Here is a 27,922-nt window from a genome sequence, read left to right on the forward strand (position 1 = left end):
AGAAACTAACATAGGATAACAATATAGAAGTCTATTAGGCTCCATAATAAAAGTATTTTGGGTTCTTAAAATGTGTCAAATGGCTGTTGTACGCATTATTGTAAAACAGTGAAAAATTATAGAAAGCAAGTGTTTTCATCAAAATAAGTGCTTTAATTAAATTACGAGTGGATAAAAAATCGCAATTAGTAGGTTTTTGTGTAATTTTAGGGGACTTATAAAAAATCTAAACATCTGTAACTCCCACCTGCAAGCCTAAAAACACTTTTCCCATTAATACAACACCCCACTATACCTGTCCCACAGCTTTAAAACCATTTTCCTGCACTTTGCATGTTTTCACTTCAAAGATGACATATCTTTTGACATATATTGGTCAAATTAAGCTAATTAAAAAAAATCTAAGTGCCTAATTAGTCATTAAGTGGAGTGTCCAAGAGATTCTGAACCAAGTCCCTACATTTTTACCGTTTTAAAATAGGGTCTCTCCCCAACTTTTTATCTGCTCAGGTGGTGGTGAAAAGAAATCCCTGTTAAACCTATTGAGAATTATTGTGTATGAATTTTGCTGACAGTTGAATAACTGCATTTTGTGAGTCACTTTAAAAACACGGGTTATCGCAGCTAGTTGAATTCCCCACTTTGTTAAAAGACCTGAAATCCAGAAAGATACAGTGCATCCGGAAAGTATTCACAGCGCTACACTTTTTCCACATTTTATGTTACCGCCTTATACCACAATGGAATAAATTCATTTTTCCCCTCAAATGACAACGTGAAAGTTTTTTTGATGCGAACCGCTCAGCACACATCTCTCCTGCCGCTCAGCACAGCGCGATCTGTGCTGAGCGTGCGGGGGGAGACTGGGGGCCGCTCATTTCACCCAGCGGGTGAAGTGAGCGACCCGCTAGATTGGCCTGCATGCAGGCCAATCTAGCAGCAGCGATAGCGATGTGCGGGGCCGCGCATCGCTATCGCTGAGGGGGCTACACACTGAGCGATCATGCCGATATTCTAAGCAATCTAGTCAGATTGCTTAGAATATCGCTCCGTGAGTACCCCCCTTTAGAGTCTGGTCTCTGGCTGGGCCACTCAAGACATTCACAGAGTTGTCCTGAAGCCACTCCTTTGATATCTTGGCTGTGTGCTTAGGGTTGTTGTCCTGAAAGATGAACCGTCGACCCAGTCTGAGGTCAAGAGCTCTCTGGAGCAGGTTTTCATCCTGGATGTGTCTGTACGGGTGGTCTTCTGTTTGCCGCGGTCGGGCTCCCGGCGCTCAGTATACCGGCGCCGGGAGCCCGACAGCCGGAATATCGACAATTCTTTTCCCTCGTGGGGGTCCACGACCCCCATAGAGGGAGAATAAAATAGTGTGGCGCGCGTAGCGCGCCCGTAGCGTGGCGAGCGCAGCGAGCCCGCAAGGGGCTCATTTGCACTCGCCAAGCTGTCGGTAAGCCGGCGGTCGGGCTCCCGGCGCCGGGATGCTGGTCGCCGGGAGCCCGACCGCCGGCCAGCCGTAGTGAACCCGTCTGTACATTGCAGTATTCATTTTTCCCTCTATCCTGACTAGTCTCCCAGTTCCTGCCGCTGAAAAACATCCCCACAGCATGATGATGCTGCCACCACCATGCTTCATTGTAGGGATGGTATTGGCCTGGTGATAAGCGGTGCCTGGTTTCCTCCAAACATGACGCCTGGCATTCATGCCAAAGAGTTCAATCTTTGTCTCATCAAACCAGAGAATTTTGTTTCTCATGGTCTGAGTCCTTCAGGCGCATTTTGGCAAACATTTGAAGAAAGGGTAGATCCTGCACCAGCCTGATTTAAATGTACAAAAATGATAATGCTAAGGCCAAAAGTGGACAATATTGCTAGGTATCAAATATTCCTATCTGTCCATATGGCGGTGCGCCCAGAGTCAAAAAGGGCAAATACAAAGAAGAAGAAAAGTATGACTCTTGTTTGGGCGCACTGTTTTTGTTGAGTTCCCACGTATTTTATGAGCAGAAATAAAGACTATATTAATTTTTAGGCACATCACTCATCAGTAGACACTAAGATATAATAAGAGTGCGCCCAAACAAGAGTCATACTTTTTTTCTTCTTTGCATTTTGGCAAACTCCAGGTGGGGCTGCCATGTGCTTTTCTCTAACGTCCTAGTGGATGCTGGGGACTCCGTAAGGACCATGGGGAATAGACGGGCTCCGCAGGAGACTGGGCACTTTAAGAAAGAATTTGGATTCTGGTGTGCTCTGGCTCCTCCCTCTATGCCCCTCCTCCAGACCTCAGTTTGAATCTGTGCCCGGACGAGCTGGGTGCTGTTTAGTGAGCTCTCCTGAGTTTGCTATAAGAAAATATTTTGTTAGGTTTTTTATTTTCAGGGAGATCTGCTGGCAACGGACTCCCTGCATCGTGGGACTGAGGGGAGAGAAGCAGCCCTACTCTTTGAAGATAGGTCCTGCTTCTTAGGCTACTGGACACCATTAGCTCCAGAGGGATCGTACACAGGATCTCACCCTTTGTCGTCCGATCCCGGAGCCGCGCCGCCGTCCCCCTCCCCCTCGCAGAGCCGGAAGACAGAAGCCGGGTGAAAGAAGCAAGAAGACTTCGAAATCGGCGGCATAAGACTCCAGTCTTCACTGAGGTAGCGCACAGCACTGCAGCTGTGCGCCATTGCTCCCACACTACACCCACATACTCCGGTCACTGTAGGGTGCAGGGGGGGGGGGGGCGCCCTGGGCAGCAATTAGGACCTCTTGGCAAAAGTGGAGCATATATACAGTTGGGCACTGTATATATGTATGAGCCCCCGCCATAATTTTACACAGAAACGCGGGACAGAAGCCCGCCGCTGAGGAGGCGGGGCTTTTTCCTCAGCACTCACCAGCGCCATTTTCTCTCCACAACTCCGCTGAGAGGAAGCTCCCCAGGCTCTCCCAGTGATCGCAAAAACGCGGCATAGCGCGTATTTTACCCAATAATAAGACCCAGGGACTCACTTTTTCTGAATGGGTGGGTCCCCGGGGACGCGCTCCACTGGGATTGGCTGGAGGTGTAATGATTGATTTCTACCTTGTCCGGCTGCAGAGAGCACTAAATATGTGGAGAAGGAGCCTCTTGGTCAAGGGAGACATCAATCATTACACCTCTAGCCAATCTGAGTGGAGCGCGTCCCCAGGGACACACCCCTTCAGAAAAAGTGTATTCGACTCTTCCCTGCTTCCCGGGCGCTCTGGCCGCGACAGTGAGTGACCGTCTGTGTATTCATAACCCAGCAGCTGCCAGCATGTTTAGTGCTGGCGCTGCTGCAGTTCTGATCGGTTGATGCAGTGTTTTAGATATGAATCACATGGGGGAGGGGGGCCACGCACCTCTGATGTCCCGCATGCTTCAGTAAGCGCAGCAGCAGCGGGGATGGGGTTGGGGAGTATGTCCAGGAGCACACCGCACAGGAGGATCTGGCAGTGAAGGAGGGAAAGGGCGGCTACAGTGCACTACCGCAGGTCAGTGCTAGTGTTCACATCCCCTAGCAAAGTCCGTCCTTGATCCTATGTAATCCATCACGAAGCTCTCACTGTACACCCGGGATTTATGGAGATCAGCGGCAGCCGCCCTCTGCTTGATTTATTAGGCTGTGCTGTTAACGGAGCTCGGAGGTGCTGGGGGAGGGCTGCAGTGTCCATACAGTTATTACTGTGTGCAGCCAGCTCCCAGCATAGGACAGGGCTAGGCACAAGCCAGGGGTGAGGGCAGCTCTGAACATTCAGCTCATGGAGCCCAAGAGGCTGAGCTGCAGGGAGACATGTGATAGCAGCCACTAGCAACAGCAGGTTGGATCCTGTCCCCCCTCTCTCTCTCCCTAGCCATATTACACCACCTCTAGCCTGCACATCAAGTAGTGGGGGTCTGAGGTGGTGGCTGCAATGTGTAAGTGATCCTCTATCTGGCGCATTGTGTGTAACGTGCTGTACCTGGCGCAATTTGTGTAACGTGCTGTACCTGGCGCAATGTGTGTAACGTGCTCTATCTGGCGCAATGTGTGTAACATGCTCTACCTGTCGCATTGTGTATGATGTGTTCTATCTGGAGCAATATGTATAACGTGCACTAACTGGCGCAGTGTGTATAGGAGATTCTACTTGGTGCAATGTGTATAATACCCCTTTTCCACTAACGAGCACGGGTCGCAGCCGGGAGCCTGACACGGGAGCTACCCCCTGCTGCGACCCGTGCTCGGTCCCTTTCCCATTAGCAGTCACAACCCGGCAAATGCCGGGTTGGTGACGCTTCTAGTGACACGACAGGGGCGGCGCAGGGAGATCACATGATCTCCCAGCGCCGCCTTCCCTATGCACTGTGAACGGGAGCCTCGACACGGCTCCCGTTCACACTAGACAGCTAGCCGGGTTGAATACGTGTTCAACCCGGCTAGCTACAAGGGTAGGATTCCCGGATCACTTGATCCGGGTTTACCCTTTTCCACTTGCAAAAAACACGGGTAAATGCGCGCCCCCGTGCATTTATCCGTGTTTTTTGAGCTAGTGGAAAAGGGGTATAAGCGGCACTACTGTGTGGCGTAATGTGAATTGGCACTATTATGTGGCCACGCCCCCTCCCCATGAAGCCACGCCCCTAAATTTTTGCAGCGCGCCTGCGGCGCGCACTGCCTGCATTCTGGGATCTTGGAGGTGGGGCATCAATTCACTTTCTGCCAAAGGGCACCAAAATGTCTAGTTACAGCTCTGGTGCAGGGTGACCTGCATGCTACACAACCCAGCAGCATTGTCACCCCATCCTCTCACCTTGCAACTCTTTTTTGTAGTGTCCAAATAAGATTAAGATCAATAAGAGCCTTTAACCCAATGGGACCCAGAAAAGGACCGGTTGGACCCCAATTTTTAAAAGTGAGGGGTCCCTGGGACCCACTTTTTGTGGGCCTCAGCGCGATCACTGCTCTCCCCTGCAGAACGGTAGAAGAGGGTAAAAAGAGGGGAGGCACATAAATTAGGCGCAAAAACATATTATACAGCAGCTACTGGGTTAACACTAAGTTACTGTGTGATTCCTGGGACATATAGCGCTGGGGTGTGTGCTGGCATACCCTCTCTCTGTCTCTCCAAAGGGCCTTGTGGGGGAACTGTCTTCAAAAAAGAGCATTCCCTGCGTGTGTGGTGTCGGTACGCTTGTGTCGACATGTTTGACGAGGAAGGCTATGTGGAAGCAGAGCGGGAGCAAATGAATGTGGTGTCTCCGCCGCCTGCGCCGACACCTGATTGGATGGATATGTGGACATTTTTAAATGATAATGTTAATTCCTTGCATAAAAGGTTGGATAAAGCAGAAGCCTTAGGACAGTCGGGGTCTCAGCCCATGCCTGATCCTATGTCGCAGAGGCTGTCAGGGTCTCAGAAGCGCCCACTATCCCAAATTGTTGACACAGATACCGACATGGATTCTGACTCCAGTGTCGATTACGATGATGCAAAGTTACAGCCTAAATTGGCTAAAGCCATCTGTTATATGATTATAGCAATGAAGGATGTGTTGCACATCACAGAGGAAACCCCAGTCCCTGACAAGAGGGTTCATATGTATGGGGACAAAAGGCAGGAAGTGACCTTTCCCCCTTCACATGAGCTAAATGAGTTATGTGAAAAGGCTTGGGAATCTCCAGATAAACTGCAGATTTCCAAACGGATGCTTATGGCGTATCCTTTCCCGCCAATGGACAGGTTACGCTGGGAATCCTCCCCTAGGGTGGACAAAGCTCTAACACGCTTATCCAAGAGGGTAGCCCTTCCGTCACAGGATACGGCCACCCTAAAAGATGCTGCGGATAGAAAGCAAGAGGGTACCCTGAAGTCCATTTATACACATTCAGGTACCTTACTAAGGCCGGCAATTGCGTCGGCCTGGGTGTGTAGTGCTGTAGCAGCATGGACGGATACCTTATCTGAGGAACTTGATACCTTGGACAAGGATACTATATTAATGACCGTGGGGCATATAAAAGACGCTGTCCTATATATGAGAGATGCTCAAAGAGACATTAGCCTACTGGGCTCTAGAATAAATGCAATGTCGATTTCTGCCAGAAGGGTCCTGTGGACTCGGCAATGGACAGGCGATGCCGACTCAAAAAGGCACATGGAGGTTTTACCTTACAAGGGTGAGGAATTGTTTGGGGAGGGTCTCTCGGACCTGGTCTCCACAGCTACTGCTGGAAAGTAAAATTTTTTGCCATATGTTCCCTCACAACCTAAGAGAGCACCGTATTACCAAATGCAGTCCTTTCGATCACAAAAGGGCAAGAAAGTCCGAGGTGCCTCCTTTCTTGCCAGAGGCAGGGGCGGAGGAAAGAAGCTGCACAACACAGCTAGTTCCCAGGAACAGAAGTACTCCCCAGCTTCCACTAAATCCACCGCAGGACGCTGGGGCTCCACAGGCGGAGCTAGGCCCGGTGTGGGCGCGTCTCCGAAATTTCAGCCACAAGTGGGTTCACTCCCAGGTGGATACCTGGGCAATAGAGATTGTGTCTCAGGGATACAAGCTGGAATTCGAAGAGATGCCCCCTCACCGATACCTCAAATCGACCCTGCCAGCTTACCCCTTAGAGACGGAAATAGTGTTAGCTGCAATTCACAAATTGTATCTTCAGCAGGTGGTGGTCAAGGTTCCCCTCCTTCAACAAGGGAAGGGTTGTTATTCGACCATGTTTGTGGTACCGAAACCGGACGGTTCGGTCAGACCCATATTGAATTTAAAATCCCTGAACATATACCTGAAAAGGTTCAAGTTGAAGATGGAATCGCTCAGAGCGGTCATCGCAAGCCTGGAAGGGGGGGATTTTATGGTGTCTCTGGACATAAAGGATGCATACCTTCATGTCCCCATTTATCCGCCTCATCAGGCGTACCTCAGATTTGTGGTACAGGATTGTCATTACCAATTCCAGACGTTGCCGTTTGGTCTCTCCACGGCACCGAGAATATTTACCAAGGTAATGGCGGAAATGATGGTGCTCCTGCGAAAGCAAGGGGTCACAATTATCCCATACTTGGACGATCTCCTCATAAAGGCGAGGTCCAGAGAGCAGTTGCTGATCAGCGTAGCATGCTCTCGGGAAGTGTTACAACAGCACGGCTGGATTCTAAATATTTCAAAGTCGCAATTGATTCCTACGACTTGTCTGCCCTTCCTGGGCATGATTCTGAACCCAGACCAGAAGAGGGTTATCTCCCGATGGAGAAGGCTCAGGAGCTCATGACACTGGTCAGAGACCCATTAAAACCAAAACAGGTGTCGGTGCATCACTGCACGCAAGTCCTGGGAAAGATGGTGGCATCATACGAGGCCATTCCCTTCGGCAGGTTCCATGCGAGGACCTTTCAATGGGATCTGTTGGACAAGTGGTCCGGATCACATCTTCAGATGCATCGGTTGATCACCCTATCCCCCAGGGCCAGGGTGTCTCTCCTGTGGTGGCTGCAGAGTGCTCACCTCCTCGAGGGCCGCAGATTCGGCATTCAGGACTGGGTCCTGGTGACCACGGATGCAAGCCTCCGAGGGTGGGGGGCAGTCACACAGGGAAGAAATTTCCAAGGTCTGTGGTCAAGTCAGGAGACTTGCCTCCACATCAACATCCTGGAACTAAGGGCCATATACAACGCCCTACGTCAAGCGGAGACCCTGCTTCGCGACCAATCGGTTCTGATTCAGTCAGACATCATCACCGCAGTGGCTCATGTAAACCGCCAAGGCGGCACAAGGAGCAGGATGGCGGAAGCCACCAGAATTCTTCGCTGGGCGGAGAATCACGTAAGCGCACTGTCAGCAGTGTTCAGTCCTGGAGTGGACAACTGGGAAGCAGACTTCCTCAGCAGGCACGACCTCCACCCGGGAGAGTGGGGACTTCATCAAGAAGTCTTCACGCAGATTGCAAGTCGGTGGGAACTGCCACAGGTGGACATGATGGCATCCCGCCTCAACAAAAAGCTACAGAAGTATTGCGCCAGGTCAAGAGACCCTCAGGCGATAGCTGTGGACGCACTAGTGACACCATGGGTGTTCCAGTCGGTTTATGCATTTCCTCCTCTTCCTCTCATACCCAAGGTGCTGAGAATCATAAGAAAAAGAGAAGTGAGAACAATACTTATTGTTCCCGATTGGCCAAGAAGAACTTGGTATCCAGATCTGCAAGAAATGCTTACAGAGGACCCATGGCCTCTGCCTCTAAGACAGGACTTGTTGCAACAGGGGCCCTGTCTGTTCCAGGACTTAACGCGGCTGCGTTTGACGGCATGGCGGTTAAACGCCGGATCCTACCAGAAAAAGGCATTCTGGATGAGGTCATTCCTACGCTGATAAAGGCTAGGAAGGATGTAACGGCTCAACATTATCACCGTATATGGCAAAAATATGTTGCTTGGTGTGAGGCCAGGAATGCCCCTACGGAGGAATTCCAGCTGGGCCGTTTCCTTCACTTCCTACAGTCAGGGGTGACTTTGGGCCTAAAATTGGGTTCCATTAAGGTCCAGATTTCGGCCCTATTCATTTTCTTTCAAAAAGAACTGGCTTCTCTGCCTGAAGTTCAGACGTTTGTAAAGGGAGTGCTGCATATTCAGCCCCCTTTTGTGCCTCCAGTGGCACCTTGGGATCTTAACGTAGTGTTGAGTTTCCTGAAATCACACTGGTTTGAACCACTCAAAACGGTGGAGTTGAAATATCTCATGTGGAAGGTGGTCATGCTGCTAGCCTTGGCTTCGGCTAGGCGTCTGTCAGAATTGGCGGCTTTGTCACATAAAAGCCCCTATCTGGTTTTCCATGCGGATAGAGCGGAATTGCGGACCCGTCCACAATTTCTGCCGAAAGTGGTTTCATCCTTTCATATAAACCAACCTATTGTGGTGCCTGTGGCTACTACTGACTTGGAGGATTCCGAGTTACTTGATGTAGTCAGGGCTTTGAAGGTTTATGTAGCCAGAACGGCTAGGGTCAGGAAAACAGAATCTTTGTTTATCCTGTATGCTTCCAACAAGCTTGGGGCGCCTGCTTCAAAGCAAACTATTGCTCGCTGGATCTGTAACACGATTCAGCAGGCTCATTCTGCGGCTGGATTGCTGCTGCCTAAATCAGTTAAGGCCCATTCCACAAGGAAGGTGGGCTCTTCTTGGGCGGTTGCCCGAGGGGTCTCGGCATTACAGCTTTGCCGAGCGGCTACTTGGTCAGGTTCAAACACCTTTGCAAATTTCTACAAGTTTGATACCCTGGCTGAGGAGGACCTTGTGTTTGCTCATTCGGTGCTGCAGAGTCATCCGCACTCTCCCGCCCGTTTGGGAGCTTTGGTATAATCCCCATGGTCCTTACGGAGTCCCCAGCATCCACTAGGACGTTAGAGAAAATAAGATTTTAATTACCGGTAAATCTATTTCTCGTAGTCCGTAGTGGATGCTGGGCGCCCGTCCCAAGTGCGGACTTCTTCTGCAATACTTGTATATAGTTATTGCTTACATAAGGGTTATGTTATAGTTGCATCAGGGTTGATCTGATGCTCTGTTGTTGTTCATACTGTTAACTGGGTAAGTTTATCACAGGTTATACGGTGTGATTGGTGTGGCTGGTATGAGTCTTGCCCTGGATTTCAAAATCCTTTCCTTGTACTGTCAGCTCTTCCGGGCACAGTTTCTCTAACTGAGGTCTGGAGGAGGGGCATAGAGGGAGGAGCCAGAGCACACCAGAATCCAAATTCTTTCTTAAAGTGCCCAGTCTCCTGCGGAGCCAGTCTATTCCCCATGGTCCTTACGGAGTCCCCAGCATCCACTACAGACTACGAGAAATAGATTTACCGGTAAGTAAAATCTTATTTTTACCAAGTAGTGGCTTCCGTCTGACCACTCTACCATACAGGCCTGATTTGTGGATTGCTGCAGAGATGATCGTCCTTCTGGAAGGTTCTCCTCTGTCCACAGAGGAAGGCTGTGACCATCGGGTTCTTGGTCACCTCCCTGACTAGGGCCCTTCTCCCCGATAGCTCAGTTTAGACGGCCAGCCAACTCTAGGAAGAGTCCTGGTGGTTCCAAACTTCTTCCGTTTATGGGTGATGGAGGCAACTGTGGTTATTGGGACCTTCAAAGCAGCAGATATTTTTCTGTACCCTTCTCCAGATTTGTGCCTCGAGACAATCATGTCTCGGAGGTCTACAGACAATTCCTTTGACTTCATGCTTGGTTTGTGCTCAGACATGCACTGTCAAGTGTGGGACCTTATATAGACAGGTGTGTGCCTTTCCAAATCTTGTCCAATCAACTGAATTTACCACAGGTGGACTCCAATTAAGCTCTAGGAACATCTCAAGGATGATCAGTGGAAACAGGGATGCACCTGAGCTCAATTTTGAGCTTTGTGGCAAAGGCTGTGAAAACTTGTGTACATGTGATTTCTTAGCTTTTTTTTTTAATTTGGAAAAAAAACTCAAAAAAACTTTTCATGTCATTATGGGGTATTGTGTGTGGAATTTTAAGGTGAAAAATTAATTTATTCTATTTTGGAATAAGGCTGTAACATAACAAAATGTGGAAAAAGTGAAGAGCTGTGAATACTTTCCGGATGCACTGTAATGCCATGTACTTGGTAATAGTGGGAGAGTACGTATAAATCAAATAAACTTAAGTGCCTAAATTATCAATAAAAGCAATCATTGTAAATTTAATAAATCCCTTTTTCTATTTCTTCAAAATCAATGTTTTTTGCATCTGAAGATATCTTAGCCTTTTTTTCAGTAAATTAATTAGGAATAATTAGCTGAAGAATCTGATCATTGTTACACTACAGAATAAGTGGGGAGTTACAATTATTGGAAACTAAACAAAATTGCAAATTTGGAAGAAAAGATTTGCTCTTTAGTAAAAAATAATTAAAAGACACAAAGTATAATAATTCTGATGCACCATGTAAAGCACTTATGACATGGAACAGCTCCCTAACACATTTGTACATGCATTCCATTTTTATTTATTTATTTTCTTCTAGTCCGTCTCAGACAAGCGCAATCTTACGCAGCCATAAGCGTAGAATTACTGTGTGTTTTCCAGAGTGTCAGCATTTCATCGAGAACGCTAAGGTTGTTGGGCTTGTATAGTTAAGTGTGTCATTTTTGGTTGTAGACCTGAATGTTTGTAATTCCATCAGTACAATATTGAAATTTTATGTTGTGTGCTCGTGGATATTTGCATCTCATTGTATTTAAAGGGAGTCTGTACCATAAAAAGAGAAATAATATTTTAAAATATATATATATCTATTTTCCTACTGGAGACTTTCCGATTGTTGAAAATATTGGCACTTTAATTTAAAGGGCCTTTTTTACTTTGTAACACGTTGTTACTGGTGAGTCTATTATGGCCAAACCTGCATATATACAGCATGATATCTGGGAAATAAGCCTGGCCTTTCCTGAGGCCTGTCTGACCCACCACTATTGCCAACACAATTGTATTTTTTTGACCTGCACTGCAGCTGTTATCTTTTGTGGTACAGCATGCAGACGATGGCTGATGCAAGCAGACAGCTTGTTGATGTTACAAAGGAGATACTGAGCAAGTTAATTCTGCTAACGGGTGTGACCATGCAGTGAATTACGGGAGATGCAGTCTGCGGACAGTGTCCTGTACCTCTCCATCCAGTGGTGCGTTTTAGGAATATATGATGCGTAGTAACTGTTGATTTCTCTGACGTCCTAGTGGATGCTGGGAACTCCGTAAGGACCATGGGGAATAGACGGCTCCGCAGGAGACTGGGCACATCTAAAGAAAGATTTAGGACTATCTGGTGTGCACTGGCTCCTCCCCCTATGACCCTTTTCCAAGCCTCAGTTAGATTTCTGTGCCCGGTTGAGCTGGATGCACACTAGGGGCTCTCCTGAGCTCCTAGAAAGAAAGTATAATTTAGGTTTTTTATTTTACAGTGAGACCTGCTGGCAACAGGCTCACTGCACCGAGGGACTAAGGGGAGAAGAAGCGAACCTACCTAAGTGGTGGTAGCTTGGGCTTCTTAGGCTACTGGACACCATTAGCTCCAGAGGGATCGCACACGGACCCGACCTCGTGGTCCGTTCCCGGAGCCGCGCCGCCGTCCCCCTTACAGAGCCAGAAGCAAGAAGGTCCGGAATATCGGCGGCTGAAGACTTCTGGCTTCTCCAAGGTAGCGCACAGCACTGCAGCTGTGCGCCATTGCTCCTCATGCACACCACACACTTCGGTCACTGATGGGTGCAGGGCGCTGGGGGGGGGGGTGCCCTGAGCAGCAATAAATAACACCTTGGCTGGCAAACTGACACCATATATAGCCCCAGAGGCTATATAGGTGTATATTAACCCCTGCCAGAAATATTAAAATAGCGGGAGAAAGCCTGCCGAAAAAGGGGCGGAGCCATCTGCCTCAGCACACTGGCGCCATTTTCCCTCAGCTTCGCGGGAAGGATCGCTCCCTGGCTCTCCCCTGCAGTCCTGCACTACAGAAAGGGTAAAAAAGAGAGGGGGGGCACAAATTTAGGCGCAGTATAATATATATATGCAGCTATATGGGGAAAACACTCTTTATAGGTGATATCCCTGTGGTATATAGCGCTCTGGTGTGTGCTGGCATACTCTCCCTCTGTCTCCCCAAAGGGCTTTGTGGGGTCCTGTCCTCTGTCAGAGCATTCCCTGTGTGTGTGCTGTGTGTCGGTACCGCTGTGTCGACATGTATGATGAGGAAAATGATGTGGAGGCAGAGCAAATGCCTGTAAATGTGTTGTCACCCCCTGAGGGGTCCATACCTGTGTGGATGGACTTATGGAAGGAATTACGTGACAGTGTCAGCTCCTTACATAAAAGGTTTGACGACCTAGGACAGCCGGCTACTCAGCTTGTGACTGTTCCAGCGTCACAAATGTCATCAGGGGATTTAAAACGCCCGCTACCTCAGATGACAGACACAGATGTCGACACTGATACCGACTCCAGTGTCGACGACGATGAGACTAGTGTACCCTCCAATAGGTCCACCTGTTACATGATTGAGGCAATGAAAAATGTATTACACATTTCTGATAGTACCCCAGGTACCACAAAAAAGGGTATTATGTTCGGTGAGAAAAAACTACCAGTAGTTTTTCCTGCATCTGAGGAATTAAATGAGGTGTGTGAGGAAGCCTGGACTTCCCCCGATAAGAAATTGATAATTTCTAAACGGTTATTGGCAGCGTACCCTTTCCCGCCAGAGGATAGGTCACGTTGGGAAACATCCCCTAGGGTAGATAAAGCGCTTACACGTTTATCACAACAGGTGGCACTACCGTCTCCGGATACGGCCGCCCTAAAGGATCCTGCTGATAGAAGGCAGGAAGCTACCCTAAAAGCTATATATACACACACGGGCATTATATTGCGACCAGCGATTGCATCAGCATGGATGTGCAGTGCTGCTGCTGCGTGGTCAGATTCCCTGTCGGATAATATTGATACCCTGGATAGGGACAATATTTTGCTGAGGGGTGGAACTGTTGGGGATGGTCTTTCAGACCTCGTTTCCACAGCTACGGCTGGGAAATCGACATTTTGCCACAGGCTACCCCACAGCAAAAGAAAGCACCGTATTATCAAGTACAGTCCTTTCGGCCCCATAAACACAAGAGGGCTCGAGGCGCATCCTTTCTGCCGAGAGGCAAAAGTAGAGGGAAAAAGCTGCAGCATACAGCCAGTTCCCAAGAGCAAAAGTCCTCCCCCGCGTCCGGTAAGTCCACAGCATGACGCTGGGGCTTCACAGGCGGACCCGGGTACGGTGGGGGCCCGTCTCAGAAATTTCAGCACACAGTGGGCTCTCGCAGGTGGATCCCTGGATCCTTCAAGTAGTATCTTAGGGGTACAGGCTGGAATTCGAGACGTCCCCCCCCCCCCCCCCCCCCCGCCGTTTTCTAAAATCTGCCTTACCAGCAACTCCCTCTGTCAGGGAGGCAGTGTTGGTGGCTATCCAGAAACTGTATTCACAGCAAGTGATTGTCAAGGTACCCCTCCTTCAGCATGGAAAGGGTTACTATTCCACAATGGTTGTGGTACCGAAACCGGACTGTTCGGTGAGGCCCATCTTAAATTTAAAATCCTTGAACACTTATATCAAAAGGTTCAAGTTCAAGATGGAATCGCTCAGGGCGGTTATTGTGAGCCTGGACGAGGGGGATTACATGGTCTCTCTGGACATCAAGGATGCGTACCTACATGTCCCCATTTACCCCCCTCACCAGGAGTACCTCAGATTTGTGGTACAGGACTGTCACTATCAGTTCCAGACGCTGCTGTTTGGGTTATCCACGGCACCGAGGGTCTTTACCAAGGTAATGGCCGAAATGATGATACTCCTTCGCAAGAAGGGAGTTTTACATATCCCGTACTTGGACGATCTCCTGATAAAGGCGAGGTCCAAGGAACAGTTGGTAGTGGGGGTAGCACTTTCTCGGGAAGTGCTACAACAGCACGGCTGGATTCTCAATATTCCAAAGTCACAGCTGGTCCCTACGACACGTCTTCTGTTCCTGGGAATGATTCTGGACACAGACCAGAAAAAAGTGTTTCTTCCAGTGGAAAAAGCCGAGGAGTTGTCATCTCTAGTCAGAGACCTCCTAAAACCGGGACAGGTGTCGGTACATCAATGCACACGAGTCCTGGGAAAAATGGTAGCTTCGTACGAAGCAATTCCATTCGGAAGGTTCCACGCAAGGACTTTCCAGTGGGACCTGTTGGACAAATGGTCCGGGTCCCATCTCCAGATGCAACAGCGGATAACCCTGTCGGCATGGACCAGGGTGTCGCTGCTGTGGTGGCTGCAGAGGGCTCATCTACTAGAGGGCCGCAGATTCGGAATACAGGACTGGGTCCTGGTGACCACGGATGCCAGCCTTCGGGGCTGGGGGGCAGTCACACAGGGAAGAAATTTCCAAGGACTGTGGTCAAATCAGGAGATTTCGCTTCACATAAATATTCTGGAGCTAAGGGCCATTTACAATGCCCTAAGCCACGCAAGGCCCCTGCTTCAGAACCAGCCGGTACTGATCCAATCAGACAACATCACGGCGGTCGCCCATGTAAACAGACAGGGCGGCACAAGAAGCAGGAGGGCAATGGCAGAAGCTACAAGGATTCTCCGATGGGCGGAAAATCATGTGTTGGCACTGACAGCAGTGTTCATTCCGGGAGTGGACAACTGGGAAGCAGACTTCCTCAGCAGGCACGACCTCCACCCGGGAGAATGGGGACTTCATCCAGAAGTCTTCCAAATACTGGTAAACCGGTGGGAAAGACCACAGGTGGAATTGCGCCAGGTCAAGGGACCCTCAGGCGATCGCTGTGGACGCTCTAGTAACACCGTGGGTGTACCAGTCGGTTTATGTGTTTCCTCCTCTGCCTCTCATTCCCAAGGTAATACGAAGGCGAGGAGTGAAAACTATACTCGTGGTTCCGGATTGGCCAAGAAGAGCTTGGTACCCGGAACTTCAAGAGATGCTTTCAGAGGACCCTTGGCCTCTGCCGCTCAGACAGGACCTGGTGCAGCAGGGGCCCTGTCTGTTCCAAGACTTACCGCGGCTGCATTTGACGGCATGGCGGTTGAACACCGGATCCTGAAGGAAAAGGGCATTCCAGAGGAAGTCATCCCTACCCTGATCAAAGTCAGGAAGGATGTCACCGCAAAACATTATCACCGCATTGGCGAAAATGTGTTGCTTGGTGTGAGGCCAGGAAGGCCCCAACGGAGGAATTTCAACTGGGGCGATTCCTGCATTTCCTACAAGCAGGGGTGACGTTGGGCCTCAAATTGGGGTCCATTAAGGTCCAGATTTCGGCCCTGTCGATTTTCTTCCAGAAAGAACTGGCTTCCCTGCCTGAAGTTCAGACTTTTGTCAAGGGAGTTCTGCATATTCAGCCTCCTTTTGTGCCCCCAGTGGCACCTTGGGATCTCAATGTGGTTTTGGAGTTCCTGAAATCACATTGGTTTGAACCACTTAAGACTGTGGATTTGAAATATCTCACGTGGAAAGTGGTCATGCTGTTGGCCCTGGCTTCGGCCAGGCGTGTGTCAGAATTGGCGGCTTTGTCCTATAAAAGCTCTTATCTGATTTTCCATATGGATAGGGCAGAATTGAGGACTCGTCCTCAGTTTCTCCCGAAGGTGGTATCAGCGTTTCACTTGAACCAGCCTATTGTGGTGCCTGCGGCTGCTGGGAACTTGGAGGATTCCAGGTTACTGGACGTAGTCAGGGCCCTGAAAATTTGTGATTCCAGGATGGCTGGAGTCAGGAAAACTGACTCGCTGTTTATCCGGTATGCACCCAACAAACTGGGTGCTCCTGCTTCTAAGCAGACTATCGCGCGCTGGATTTGTAGCACTATTCAGCTGGCGCATTCTGCGGTGGGACTACCGCAGCCTAAATCTGTAAAAGCCCATTCCACAAGGAAGGTGGGCTCATCTTGGGCGGCTGCCCGAGGGGTCTCGGCTTTACAACTTTGCCGAGCTGCTACTTGGTCAGGGGCAAACACGTTTGCAAAATTCTACAAATTTGATACCCTGGCTGAGGAGGACCTGGAGTTCTCTCATTCGGTGTTGCAGAGTCGTCCGCACTCTCCCGCCCGTTTGGGAGCTTTGGTATAATCCCCATGGTCCTTACGGAGTTCCCAGCATCCACTAGGACATCAGAGAAAATAAGAATTTACTCACCGGTAATTCTATTTCTCGTAGTCCGTAGTGGATGCTGGGCGCCCATCCCAAGTGCGGATTGTCTGCAATACTTGTAAATAGTTATTGTTACACAAATCGGGTTATTATTGCGATCCATCTGTTCAGAGGCTCCTTTTGTTATCATACTGTTAACCGGGGTTCCTATCACGAGTTATACGTGTGATTGGTGTGGCTGGTATGAGTCTTACCCGGGATTCAAAATCCTTCCTTATTGTGTCAGCTCTTCCGGGCACAGTGTCCTAACTGAGGCTTGGAGGAGGGTCATAGGGGGAGGAGCCAGTGCACACCAGATAGTCCTAAATCTTTCTTTAGATGTGCCCAGTCTCCTGCGGAGCCGTCTATTCCCCATGGTCCTTACGGAGTTCCCAGCATCCACTACGGACTACGAGAAATAGAATTACCGGTGAGCAAATTCTTATTTTTGTCCACAGAAGCAGATACAGAATGTATTTCTGGCATCACAATCAATACAATAACACAAATATCTGTGGATATATTTTAGCTTTGATCTGAGGCAGTCTGACATAAGAGCTTCTCCCTGACTTGGCAGCTGTTTGATATAAAGTATTTAGATGGGCAACACTGTTTATAACAGGTGTATTTGGTTGTGTGCTACATTTTGATGCATAGGGATGTCTGCAGTTGGATAACCGTGTCAGAATGTTTCTGGCCAAATTTTAGGAACAGCTCCCTTTGAATCCAAGCATTCATACTTAAATCGGTGTTTAGCGCTAATATGATGTTCAAATAGTTTTTATTTTGTTTTAAGTTAGTCAAGGTACAGATAGTGCACTGTTGTCTTTTTTTTTATTTTATTTTTAAATTTTGGTAGTGTTTTTTAATTTAATCAGTTAAGTGGTTAACTTTTTTTTATATAGCTACTAATATCTTCTAACAGTGATTGTATCAATATTAACTTGCGATAAACTGACTTGAAGTTTAATATACAAATATAACGGGTAATTGCTGTACGCTGTGCAGAAGTTCTTACCTGGTCAGACACTTATGTGGCTGTCCATAACTCAACAAATGTGAATTTGATATTAATGTTATCAGTTGTTAATGAGACTAAATTAGCCACTAAATATAAGCCTTCTGCATTTGTATGAATGGATGATAACGAACAATAAGAACTAAATGGAAGATATGATGGGTTCTTTATTTCCTAAGCTGCTGCTTGAATTCTGTTACGTTGTAATTTAACCTAGACAGGCTTTATAGAATTGTGGGATACTGGGTTGAGGTGTTAATGAATTTGGTCTTACTGCTTTCCTTTAAAGGAAAAAGGGGCTTCCCCTTGATAAAAGTCTTCCACTGGCAGTGCCTTCACATAGGACAAGCGAGATTGCACGCGGTTTAGGCGTATCATAACACTGTAACGTGACATAGCGTTAGGACCTGTTTTGCATGCAGTGTATTATATTTTTATTTATCATATGCTAGCATTGTGTTTTGACTCTACACTTGGCGATTTGTAGAACAGCAAGTTTTCTGATCACAAATGTTTAAAAAAAAATGTTTAATTCATTTGCCTAAAAATTGTATCTATATTTGTCATATAAAAAGTAAGGTTAGTACCATAAACCACTATTTGGTTCTAGCTGCCAGTATGTAATTTGGTCATGTTTCTGTTTATACCAAACGTTTGCTCTTGTGTATCCCAGCATTAACCATAGGGTCTTTTAAAGCTGCACTTACACCTACATGCTGCATTTTACTAACCTTCTGCTTCCACTAGTTGGAGCTGTAGGACAGCCATTTTCCAGGTGCTTAAACTTGTTCTCACAGACTAGGAATAATGGCTGTGTAGCGCGGCCTCTGGGAATCCTGAAGGGGAGATTGCTAGGAAAATATATGGCCTATCTGGGAGATTGCACACTACTTAAAACTTTTGATTCAAAATAAAGCTTAAACATTTAATAGGCACTATCAATAAAGGCACTGGAAGGCCTTTTCTCTCCTTGTTATTCAGTAGTAAGTACTTTAAAGTACAGTAGCTAGACAAGAAGGGGGGATTCATGTATTGGGTTGGCCCATGGCATCACTGAGGCACACAGCTTTGCAATATCTGAATCTATAGGAATCTGTTTTACAGTGCCTTGATAAGATGTGTGTGCCCCTGTCTGTCTATAATGGTCCTTATTAAAGTGAAGTAGAAATACGTTTCAGTACTATTCACCTCACTTTTTTTAAATGTCAGACTCCACCTCCCTAAATGTGTACTTTTTATATTGAGGTAATTGTGTTCACATTTAAAGTGACCATGAACGCCACATTCATCAAGTCTGCTGGTGTCCTCTTGTGTTTGTAATGGCCCAATACACAATCTGCTTACAATTCCCCTAAATTTAGCACCATCAGCAAGATTTTAGATGCATATTACCCCAATATATCATTTGAAATAGTTCTTTTGTGCAGATACTGTGAAATGATTAGCTCGTAGTTAATTGATTGGCTACCTTGTCCCCCCCTTAAATATGGTCGCCTTCATTGTGTGTTGGTGACGGTACATATTAATAGTCCAACCAAGGATTGAAAATATTACAATTTATTGTTACATGAAACCAGGGTTGGAAAAAATATATATATTGTTTTGTTTAAACCAGGTTTTGGGTTTTTTTGTTTTTTTTTTTGCATTATTGATATAAAGAAATGAATCGTGTATTAGAAACCTTGATGAACCATGTTTTAATGCTTTCTAACATTAATAATGTAATTAGGCTTTGATTTATTTTACATATTTCAATAAAACTAATTTTTTACAGCTTATTCCTATTACACTTAGACTAAACATATTAATACATACAAAGTCCACACAGATGAAATGGAAAATAAGAACAAGGTAATGTTAAGCATTAGTCCCACTTATTACTTATTATATTCAAATCAATCTGAATAGTAATGCAAAAAGGGAAAATGCAAAAGCACTTTTCAGAGAAACACACACAAAAGGATGAATTAAGCATTGGCACTGGGCATGCCACTGGCATTAAACATTTTGAACAAAAACAATTTATTTTTTAGTATAATAGGCTTGTTTTAAGAAGTCACAACGTCGTGTCTGTAGTAACAGCATATTAAAAAAATAAAAAAACAAAAAAACATTTGGTTTACACCAACCAACCCTGCTAGGAATTAAACTTCAGTAGTAACCTAGTATGCCTATGATAGATTCAAAGCCAATATTCCCTGAAAGCAATTTCTGCAGGGTCTTTGTGGCATATTTATCAACATGGCCCAGTTAGAAGGATTTTTCATTTTGAAATCGTTTTATAGGTCAAGAAGAAACTTACTGCTCTCCTGGGCAGTCCAAGACCCCTTATACCTTGCTTCCACCCACAGTGTATACTTTGCCGATGCAGTGGAAACCCGCTTTTTGACTTCCAGTATAAGATTTGGAGTATAAAATAAAATTTGTACTTTAAGGCTTTATTAAAGAATAACATGCTTTACTTGAGCCCCCCCACCCCCCCCCCCCCCCACCCCCTTCTGCTGTTTTATTGTAAGCTTACTTATAGAACAGTGACCTCTTTTTATACTGCAATATAATTGATAAGTGTATGTCTTTGACTACAGGGCAGGACAATTCTTGTATAGCCTCTGTGCCTGAATTTTTTTCTGGTGGTGCATAATTTTGCTCAGTGGGAGAAGACTTTGTGATAGTGCAGACTGTGAAATTATTTTCTGTTTTGCATTTATATTTTTAATTATGGAGAACAAAGCTTTTCGTCTGTTACGGAAAGAACGCTATGCCCATAACTCATTGTTTTACATTCAAGTTGCCAGTGCATCATATGCATTTGTTGTATTTTTAATCTATGCTATCCAAATAAGTGTACGATTGCTAGTAAAATGTGAATCCAAAAAGAAATAGTGCTCACATGTATACAGATGACCACACATTGTGGCTACTTTGTTGGCTGGTTCTGTTGGATAGTTATAGATTAAAATGGTACAGCTTTGATTTAGGCCCATAACTGACAGCAGTCAGATCACTCCAGTCCAGAAATCTGGCCAACAGGTGGCCACAATAGTGTGTGTTAGGGATACCTAGGCCTTTTGCAGTCTGGTTGTTCAGAGAGTGGACCTAAGACTGCATTGCTTGGACTGTATCTGTGCCACTCCTTCCCTGATCATTTATAGGGACAAAACAAATTCTAATGAGTGCATAGTTTCTTTCTACGACGCTGTCCATTATTTTTGGCATTCAGTAATAAGAAAAAACAAAGTTTTGTGATCTAAACCAATTGCATATATAAATAAATATATCTGTTCTTTTGTTAGCATTTTTTATTCTAAGCTTAACCATATTTCTGTAATAGAACTGCTGTATTTTGTTGGCGTTTCCTAGCCAACACCTTTTTGACCTACACTAATGGAACTGAAACAACATCTTTTGTCGCCTTTTGGGTGCTAGATGTGTCTAGAACCATGTTTCAGTTCACAACCTGATACATAAATCATCATTTTTATTTTATTTTAATTATCATAATTTTCTCCTACATTTCACTTATGTAATTACCCCGTTTCCAGATTCCCAGCTGCCACTCTGTGTGAAAAAGATTGAATTGTCATGTTACCATTTAATTGATTTGCTGAAACTGAAAAATAAATTCAATAAACACTATGCTATTGTTGTGTTCTTTATGTTAGTGTAACTGTAATGACCTACCTTAGAGCTTTACAATATTAAAATGTCAGTAAGCTCAATGTGGAAGGAATGGGAGTTTGGCCTATATGGCTTTCTCAGTTGGTGTTTACCACTCTGCTTTTAAGTTTTTCTTTAATTTTTCAAGTAAGGAAAGCTTTTTTTTTTTTTTTTTTTTTGGTGTCTTTTCTTTTCTTTTCTTTTTTTTTTGTTACTTTTCATACTAGGGCCTCGGCCTACGCTGGGAGTGGGTTTTGGAGCGCCATTCGGCTCAGCTATGAGTACTGCTCTGCAGCCAGCTGGCTTGGGCTCATCAAATCTTGGAGGTACTTTTTATGTTTTTTACATTCATTATAGTAGCAAATGATTTTCAGTCTTACAAGGATTCTTGTGACCATGTGAAATCTGAATTGTGGTTTTATTAGGCCTTTTTAAAATGTTCTCAAAATAATATAAAAGCAATATGAAACCAAAATATGAATCTATAAAATTTACTCTTTTAAATATAACATTTATAGCGCGAGTCTGTAATCAGAAACAAACAGCGGTGTGTTTTTCATTATAATGTTCCAGGCAAGCTTTTCTGTTCCAATCCCTGAACTGTTGTAGCTTTATCATAAAAGGAGGTACAGTTCCTGACTGCACCCAAAGCGGAGCTTGTTCTAGGCACAGGGCTTCAGTATTGTCCTGTAACTCCCACATTTTTATTTTTAAATCTATATACCATTGTAAAAATAAACACAATGAAATTATAGAAACATTACTTTTTTGATATTACTTGTAAACCACATTTCTGAGTCTTACATGAAATAATACACATACTGATATGGTCTCATAAACTTTTAGCATTTTGCATTGAAATATTGTGAATATATACATTTGTCTCTGTTACAAAAACAGTAACTTGACTATTGTATTCTTAGGGGTGTATTCAATAGCTGTCGGAAGCTGCCGTCTTGTCAGAAAGATGGCAGCTTCCGACAGATTTCGGTCAGAAGGGGTTCCGACCTATTCAATATGGGCAGTTTTTTTCCGACTTGTCGGAAAACGTGGCTCGGCGGAATAGCCGTCGATCCACGTGCTTCTGTCGGAAACGGGGCCAAATGCGACAGGTTTTGGCCACCTTTCCGACAATCTCAATCCGACTTTAAGAAAGTCGGATTGAGGTGAGGAGACGGGTGGCGGGGCTGACGGGTACCTTGACGGCCGTCCCCCGGCCAAGCACCTCTCTCCCTGTGATGTGCGGCTCCAGCAGCTCCCTGTGTTCTCACACACTGGAAGCTGCTGACAGCCGCACGGACACCGGACAAATCCGACAGTCGGATTAGGCCACTCTATTGAATAGTGGTTGTCTGATCCATTCCAACAAATGCATGTCGGAATGGATCCGAGTCTTATTGAATATACCCCTTAGAATATACCCCTTGTCATATCGCAGCTGGTATGGCACAGTTTTTTGTGTAAGGACATAAGCTATATATCCTCCACTATATACAGGTTGAGTATCCCATATCCAAATATTCCGAAATACGGAATATTCCAAAATACGGACTTTTTTGAGTGGGAGTGAGATAGTGAAACCTTTGTTTTTTGATGGCTCAATGTACACAAACTTTGTTTAATACACAAAGTTATTAAAAATATTGTATTAAATGACCTTCAGGCTGTGTGTAATAGGTGAATATGAAACATAAATGAATTGTGTGAATGTACACACATTTTGTTTAATGTACAAAGTTATAAAAAATATTGGCTAAAATGACCTTCAGGCTGTGTGTATAAGGTGTATATGTAACATAAATGCATTCTGTGCTTAGTCTTAGGTCCCATCACCATGATATCTCATTATGGTATGCAATTATTCCAAAATACGGAAAAATCCCATATCCAAAATACCTCTGGTCCCAAGCATTTTGGATAAGGGATACTCAACCTGTATATTAATTTGCTGTGAAATTGCAGTATTTTACTGTGATGCAGTTTTCGCTACTTTTTTTGCAGACAAGCGGTAGGCGCACTCCCACGAGTCACCTATTCACTTGCAAAATTGCAAGAACAGGATTACCACAAAAAAAAAGTTTTTTTTAACATTTGCCTCCCCCCCCCCCCCCCCCCCCAAAAAAAAAAAAGCTAAACTAGCATTAAATAACAGTAAAAAAGTTTATTATTGGTTATAATTGGGCCAAATGGCTGTTATATGTAAGAAAAAATTAATTGTAAAAAGCTATTTTTTACCGGCAAAATAAATGCTAAACTTAAAGTGCATAATTAGTCATTCAGGGGGGCGTCCCACGGGTTCAGAACCTAATCCAGACATTTTATACTAAAAATAGGGATTTTCCCCAATTTTATCACAGGCTCGGAGTTGGTGAATTGAAATTAGCGACAGAATTACCACAAATCCATTTTCGTGGACAATAGAATAGGCCTTTTCACGAATTTACCACAATTCACTGTAAAAAATAATAATTGGGGTTTGCAGCTTATTGAATTTGGCCCTATGCCCTCTAACCTTCCTCAATACCAAATGACGATCCTGATGAAACTAATATGATTGTTGTTACACATGGAGGAAAATGTGGCTGGAAGATGATGTGGTCAGAATGAAATGATCATGTGTCTCAGTTCAGGGGTTGAGCTGCATGATAAGCCTGTTTGTGGACACTACAAAACTATCTTCTCCCACACTTTGCTGCTCATGTACTGTAGCTCTGTTGACCTAATTACTCTCCATGTGATGCAGTTATTTCCATGGCTTTCACTTAACTTGTTCATACAGCCCATACATCAGAAGGGATTATTGTAGAGTTCCAACTAGTTTTCAATTTGTTGCCCAAAAGATGCCTTGCAGTGATGGCTTGCAGATTACACCACTTCGGAGCATGTTCTAGATTTTACATGTCACACCTTTGCAAATGTAAAGGTTATTGGCGTGTATTCTGGTGATATACAGTAGCTATAAAAACTACTTCCAACGTTGGCATGTTTCACATTTATTTTCATACGCCATGGAATAAAAAAATAAATAAAAAATGACTCAGGAATGACCCAAATAAAGGTCAATTGCTTGCCCTAAGTATTCACCCCTTTTGCTAAGCGACACCCAAATAAACCCAGTTGCTGTTAGTTGCCTTCAAAGCTTGCATAATGATTGGACTCCACCTGGGGACAATTAGTGTTTTGATGTGAAAGTAAATAGACAATCCTATGAGATGTACCACGGCTTATTAGAGCAATCCCAAACAAGCTTAGGTTTGAAGATCAAATAAACTGCAAAGCAAATTAGAGAAAATGTGTTTGAACAGCAACAATCAGAGGAAATGCATACAAGTACCCCAAAGACTTGTTTGATATTTATTTAATTGAACAGTCCTGTCCATCAAGCATGGAAAGAATATAGTAATGCTGAATTTGTTAAAACAAGCTATCCTCCAAACCCGAAAATCCATGCACGATGGACACTTGTTGGTGAGAGTTGTATGGGGAACACTAGTCATGGGACAACGGTAGCTTGGGTACTTCATCTGCATCTTACAAGTGTAGCAAAAGGAAAAACATTTTTTATGAAAATACAAAAATTTCGCACAGACCTTTTCCAAGTATAGAAAATATTCTGTCGGGAGACTAGGATTGACGGAACATATTTCTTCAACCCGAAGCACGCAGCTTGCCATTCCAAGAACATTAATTTTATTAATTGCATTGAGAATATAATGCTGTGGGGACAATGACATTTATCAAAACAGAGGGCCTAATTCAGACCTGATTGCAGCAGCAATATTGTTCTCTAATGGGCAAAACCATGTGCACTGCAGGGGGGCAGATATAACGTGCAGAGAGTTAGATTTGGGTGGGTTATTGTTTCTGTTCAGGGTAAATACTGGCTGCTTTATTTTTACATTGCAATTTAGATTTCAGTTTAAACACCCCACCCAAATCTAACTCTCTCTGCACATGTTTTATCTACCCCTCCTGCAGTGCACATGGTTTTGCCCATTAGAGAACAATTTTGCTGCTGCTATCACGTCTGAATTATGCCCAGAGGACAAAGTGATGTAGTAGAAAGTCAAACCTTGGAAAATGCTGCTGCAGAGACCAGTACTAGGGTGAAGCTTTATATTTCAGCATATAGCAAGACCTGGCCAACCTGTGGCTCTCCAGAAACTACAAGTCCCAGTATGTCCTCCTACACTTTAGGGAATGCTAAAACTGTGGCAGAGCATGCTGGGATATATAGTTTCACAACAGCTGGAGAGCCACATGTTGGCCATCCCTGTATAAGTGGCTGGAATACAAAGAAATGAAATGTCCTGGGGCGACCCACTAGAACTATAGAACTACACACACAAACCCCAGAAGGAATCTGTGTACATTTTGGAAATTGCTGTTCTAGGGGATTCCTTCCAACCTGATTGAATCTGAGAACCTGTGAAGAAGAGGGAGTGTTCAGATGTCATAGGCTGTTAAGAGACTTACCCAAGACAGCTGGAAGGTGCTTCTACCAAGTATTAATACACATGGAACTAAAGCTACACGTACAATCATGGGGTATTTGGTGGTAACAAATGTTGATTCCATGATGCAGGTAAATAGAATGTGAGCAATGCCATGGGACCAATCCTTTTGTACCTAGTGAGCATGTGTGCAGACACTGCATATTTATTTGTTTGGAGACACAATTATGGAATTAGGTTTAGGCGCCTCAATATTGGTGATGTATTAGTTTAGAGCCAAGTTGAAACAAAAAAAACCTTCTTAATATACTGTGAGTAATAAAGTTATTAGTGGACGTGGCATGTTTGTAACTATTTTCAGCTGTATATAAACTTGACTGTATTTAATTCAGCTGCCCTGTCCTGGATTGTGATTGCTGGGTTGGGTTTTAACAATTGGGACAAACTTTCAGGATCCTTTCATTCCTCTAAAACATGTGGTTTTGCTATACAAATGCTCTTTAAAGTTATTTTAATACAAAGCTGCATTTAAAGCTGGCCAACCTTACACAGCAATGAGCTGGAAGAGCTTCCGCGTCCAGAAATGCTATGTGCTGGTTTTATCGTTTCATGATGTTATACTGGAAATAGTATAGTCACACAACTAGGTGTGATGTCTTTATTTAGTTTAGAAATTACTTGAAAGCAAAATTATATTGTACCTCTTAATTTTGATGGTACTCCTACTAAAAATCTACAAGTCCCCCAACCCCCATACCAAACTTTAATTTTAGACACTATAGGACCACTTACTGTAAAATACAAGTTGTTTTGACACACATTAAAAATAAGAGTACTCACACATTTGCTTTTGTTGTCCGACTGGGTGTGAGCCGCTACATACATACCTTATTCCTGCACAGTCCACAGTAGATCATCTTTCTGCCTGACCTTAGTGGTATGGCACTAAGGAGCCTATGTACTAAGCTTTGGAGATGGATAAAGTACCAACCAGCTTCTAACTACCTGTAACATGGCAGTTAGGAGCTGATTGGTACTTTATCTTTCTCCAAGGCTTAGTACATAGGCCCCATAATAATGTTTCCTAAATAAACTGTTAGGCGCTTTTCTACACCCATTAGACTGAAAGCAAGGTGGGCAGTGACCACCTCCAGCTGTGTGTATGGATGGGTGCTGGATCTGGGGCACACGGAGCTCAGTGTTAAGCTCTCCATCTAGGACGTGGAAGTGAAGTGTAACACCTGTGTTGTGGTTGCTGTGGGAAACTGCTGATTGTGACATCACCAGTGATTTCATGAAGGTATGATCCACTATAGGTCACCCCGGCAAATACGACCAAACACTTGATAGTACTGGCAGTGGCTGAATTAAAAACTAATTGCTTTGAAAGAATCATCACTCGAAAAAAGGCTTTGGGTTTGCATTGCCCAATTCAGTGGCCATACAACAAAATATATACACATTTATGCTACAAAAAGCCCTTAGTCTCTCCCCCCCCAAATAAATAAATCTACATTTCACTGGTATAGGTTATTGAAGGTAAATCTGTCATAGTTCACTTCACACCCTAATTCAAAACATAAAAGGTGCTTTCATGCTGAGACATGTAGTGCCACAGAAAAGAGAAAATGCTGGTACACCCTCTAATCACTAAGAACACTGGCAATCAGAACAATTATATTAAACTCTGCAATTTAACATGGAGTAAAATTGAGATTCTTAGCATAATTTTTGGTCAGGAAAATATGGACCCACCTACCACAGTCAGATGACCTAATCAGGTAGGTCCCTAACGTTCCTAAGTTTCAAGTCCACAGCATGGGGACTCCCTGCGCCAGAACACCCCAACTTACCCAGAGTATTACACTAGTGAGAAGTAGCAGTTTGTGTTAAAAGGTGTTACATTAATAAGAAGTAGCAGCTCAGTACTAAAAGTGTTACATAGGTGAAGGGTGTGCTGACCTGGGGGATCCCGTGCTTTGGACTTGAACTTTAGGAATGAGGTCACGTGGCCATGGTAGATGGGTCCATGTTTTGTGTTTTTTTTGAGAAAAT

At 44.9% G+C, this 27,922-nt stretch overlaps 1 protein-coding gene across 6 annotated transcripts in view; it reads left to right on the top strand.

Moving 5' to 3' along the window:
• Window positions 1-27,922, top strand: part of NUP58 (nucleoporin 58) — a 223,210-nt gene that overhangs the window by 185,208 nt on the left and 10,080 nt on the right. For 4 of the 6 annotated variants that reach the window (XM_063951694.1, XM_063951691.1, XM_063951690.1 and 1 more), the window contains one exon: window positions 21,641-21,739. The exons of 1 other annotated variant lie outside the window; for it this stretch is intronic. In XM_063951694.1, coding sequence (XP_063807764.1) covers window positions 21,641-21,739 — 99 coding nt within the window. Of the gene's footprint in view, window positions 1-21,640; window positions 21,740-25,806; window positions 25,960-27,922 lie in introns of those variants that run through there. One more of the 6 variants, XM_063951695.1, reaches the window with a different exon arrangement.

This window comes from Pseudophryne corroboree, chromosome 2, assembly GCF_028390025.1.
Source record: "Pseudophryne corroboree isolate aPseCor3 chromosome 2, aPseCor3.hap2, whole genome shotgun sequence".
NCBI lineage: Eukaryota > Metazoa > Chordata > Amphibia > Anura > Myobatrachidae > Pseudophryne > Pseudophryne corroboree.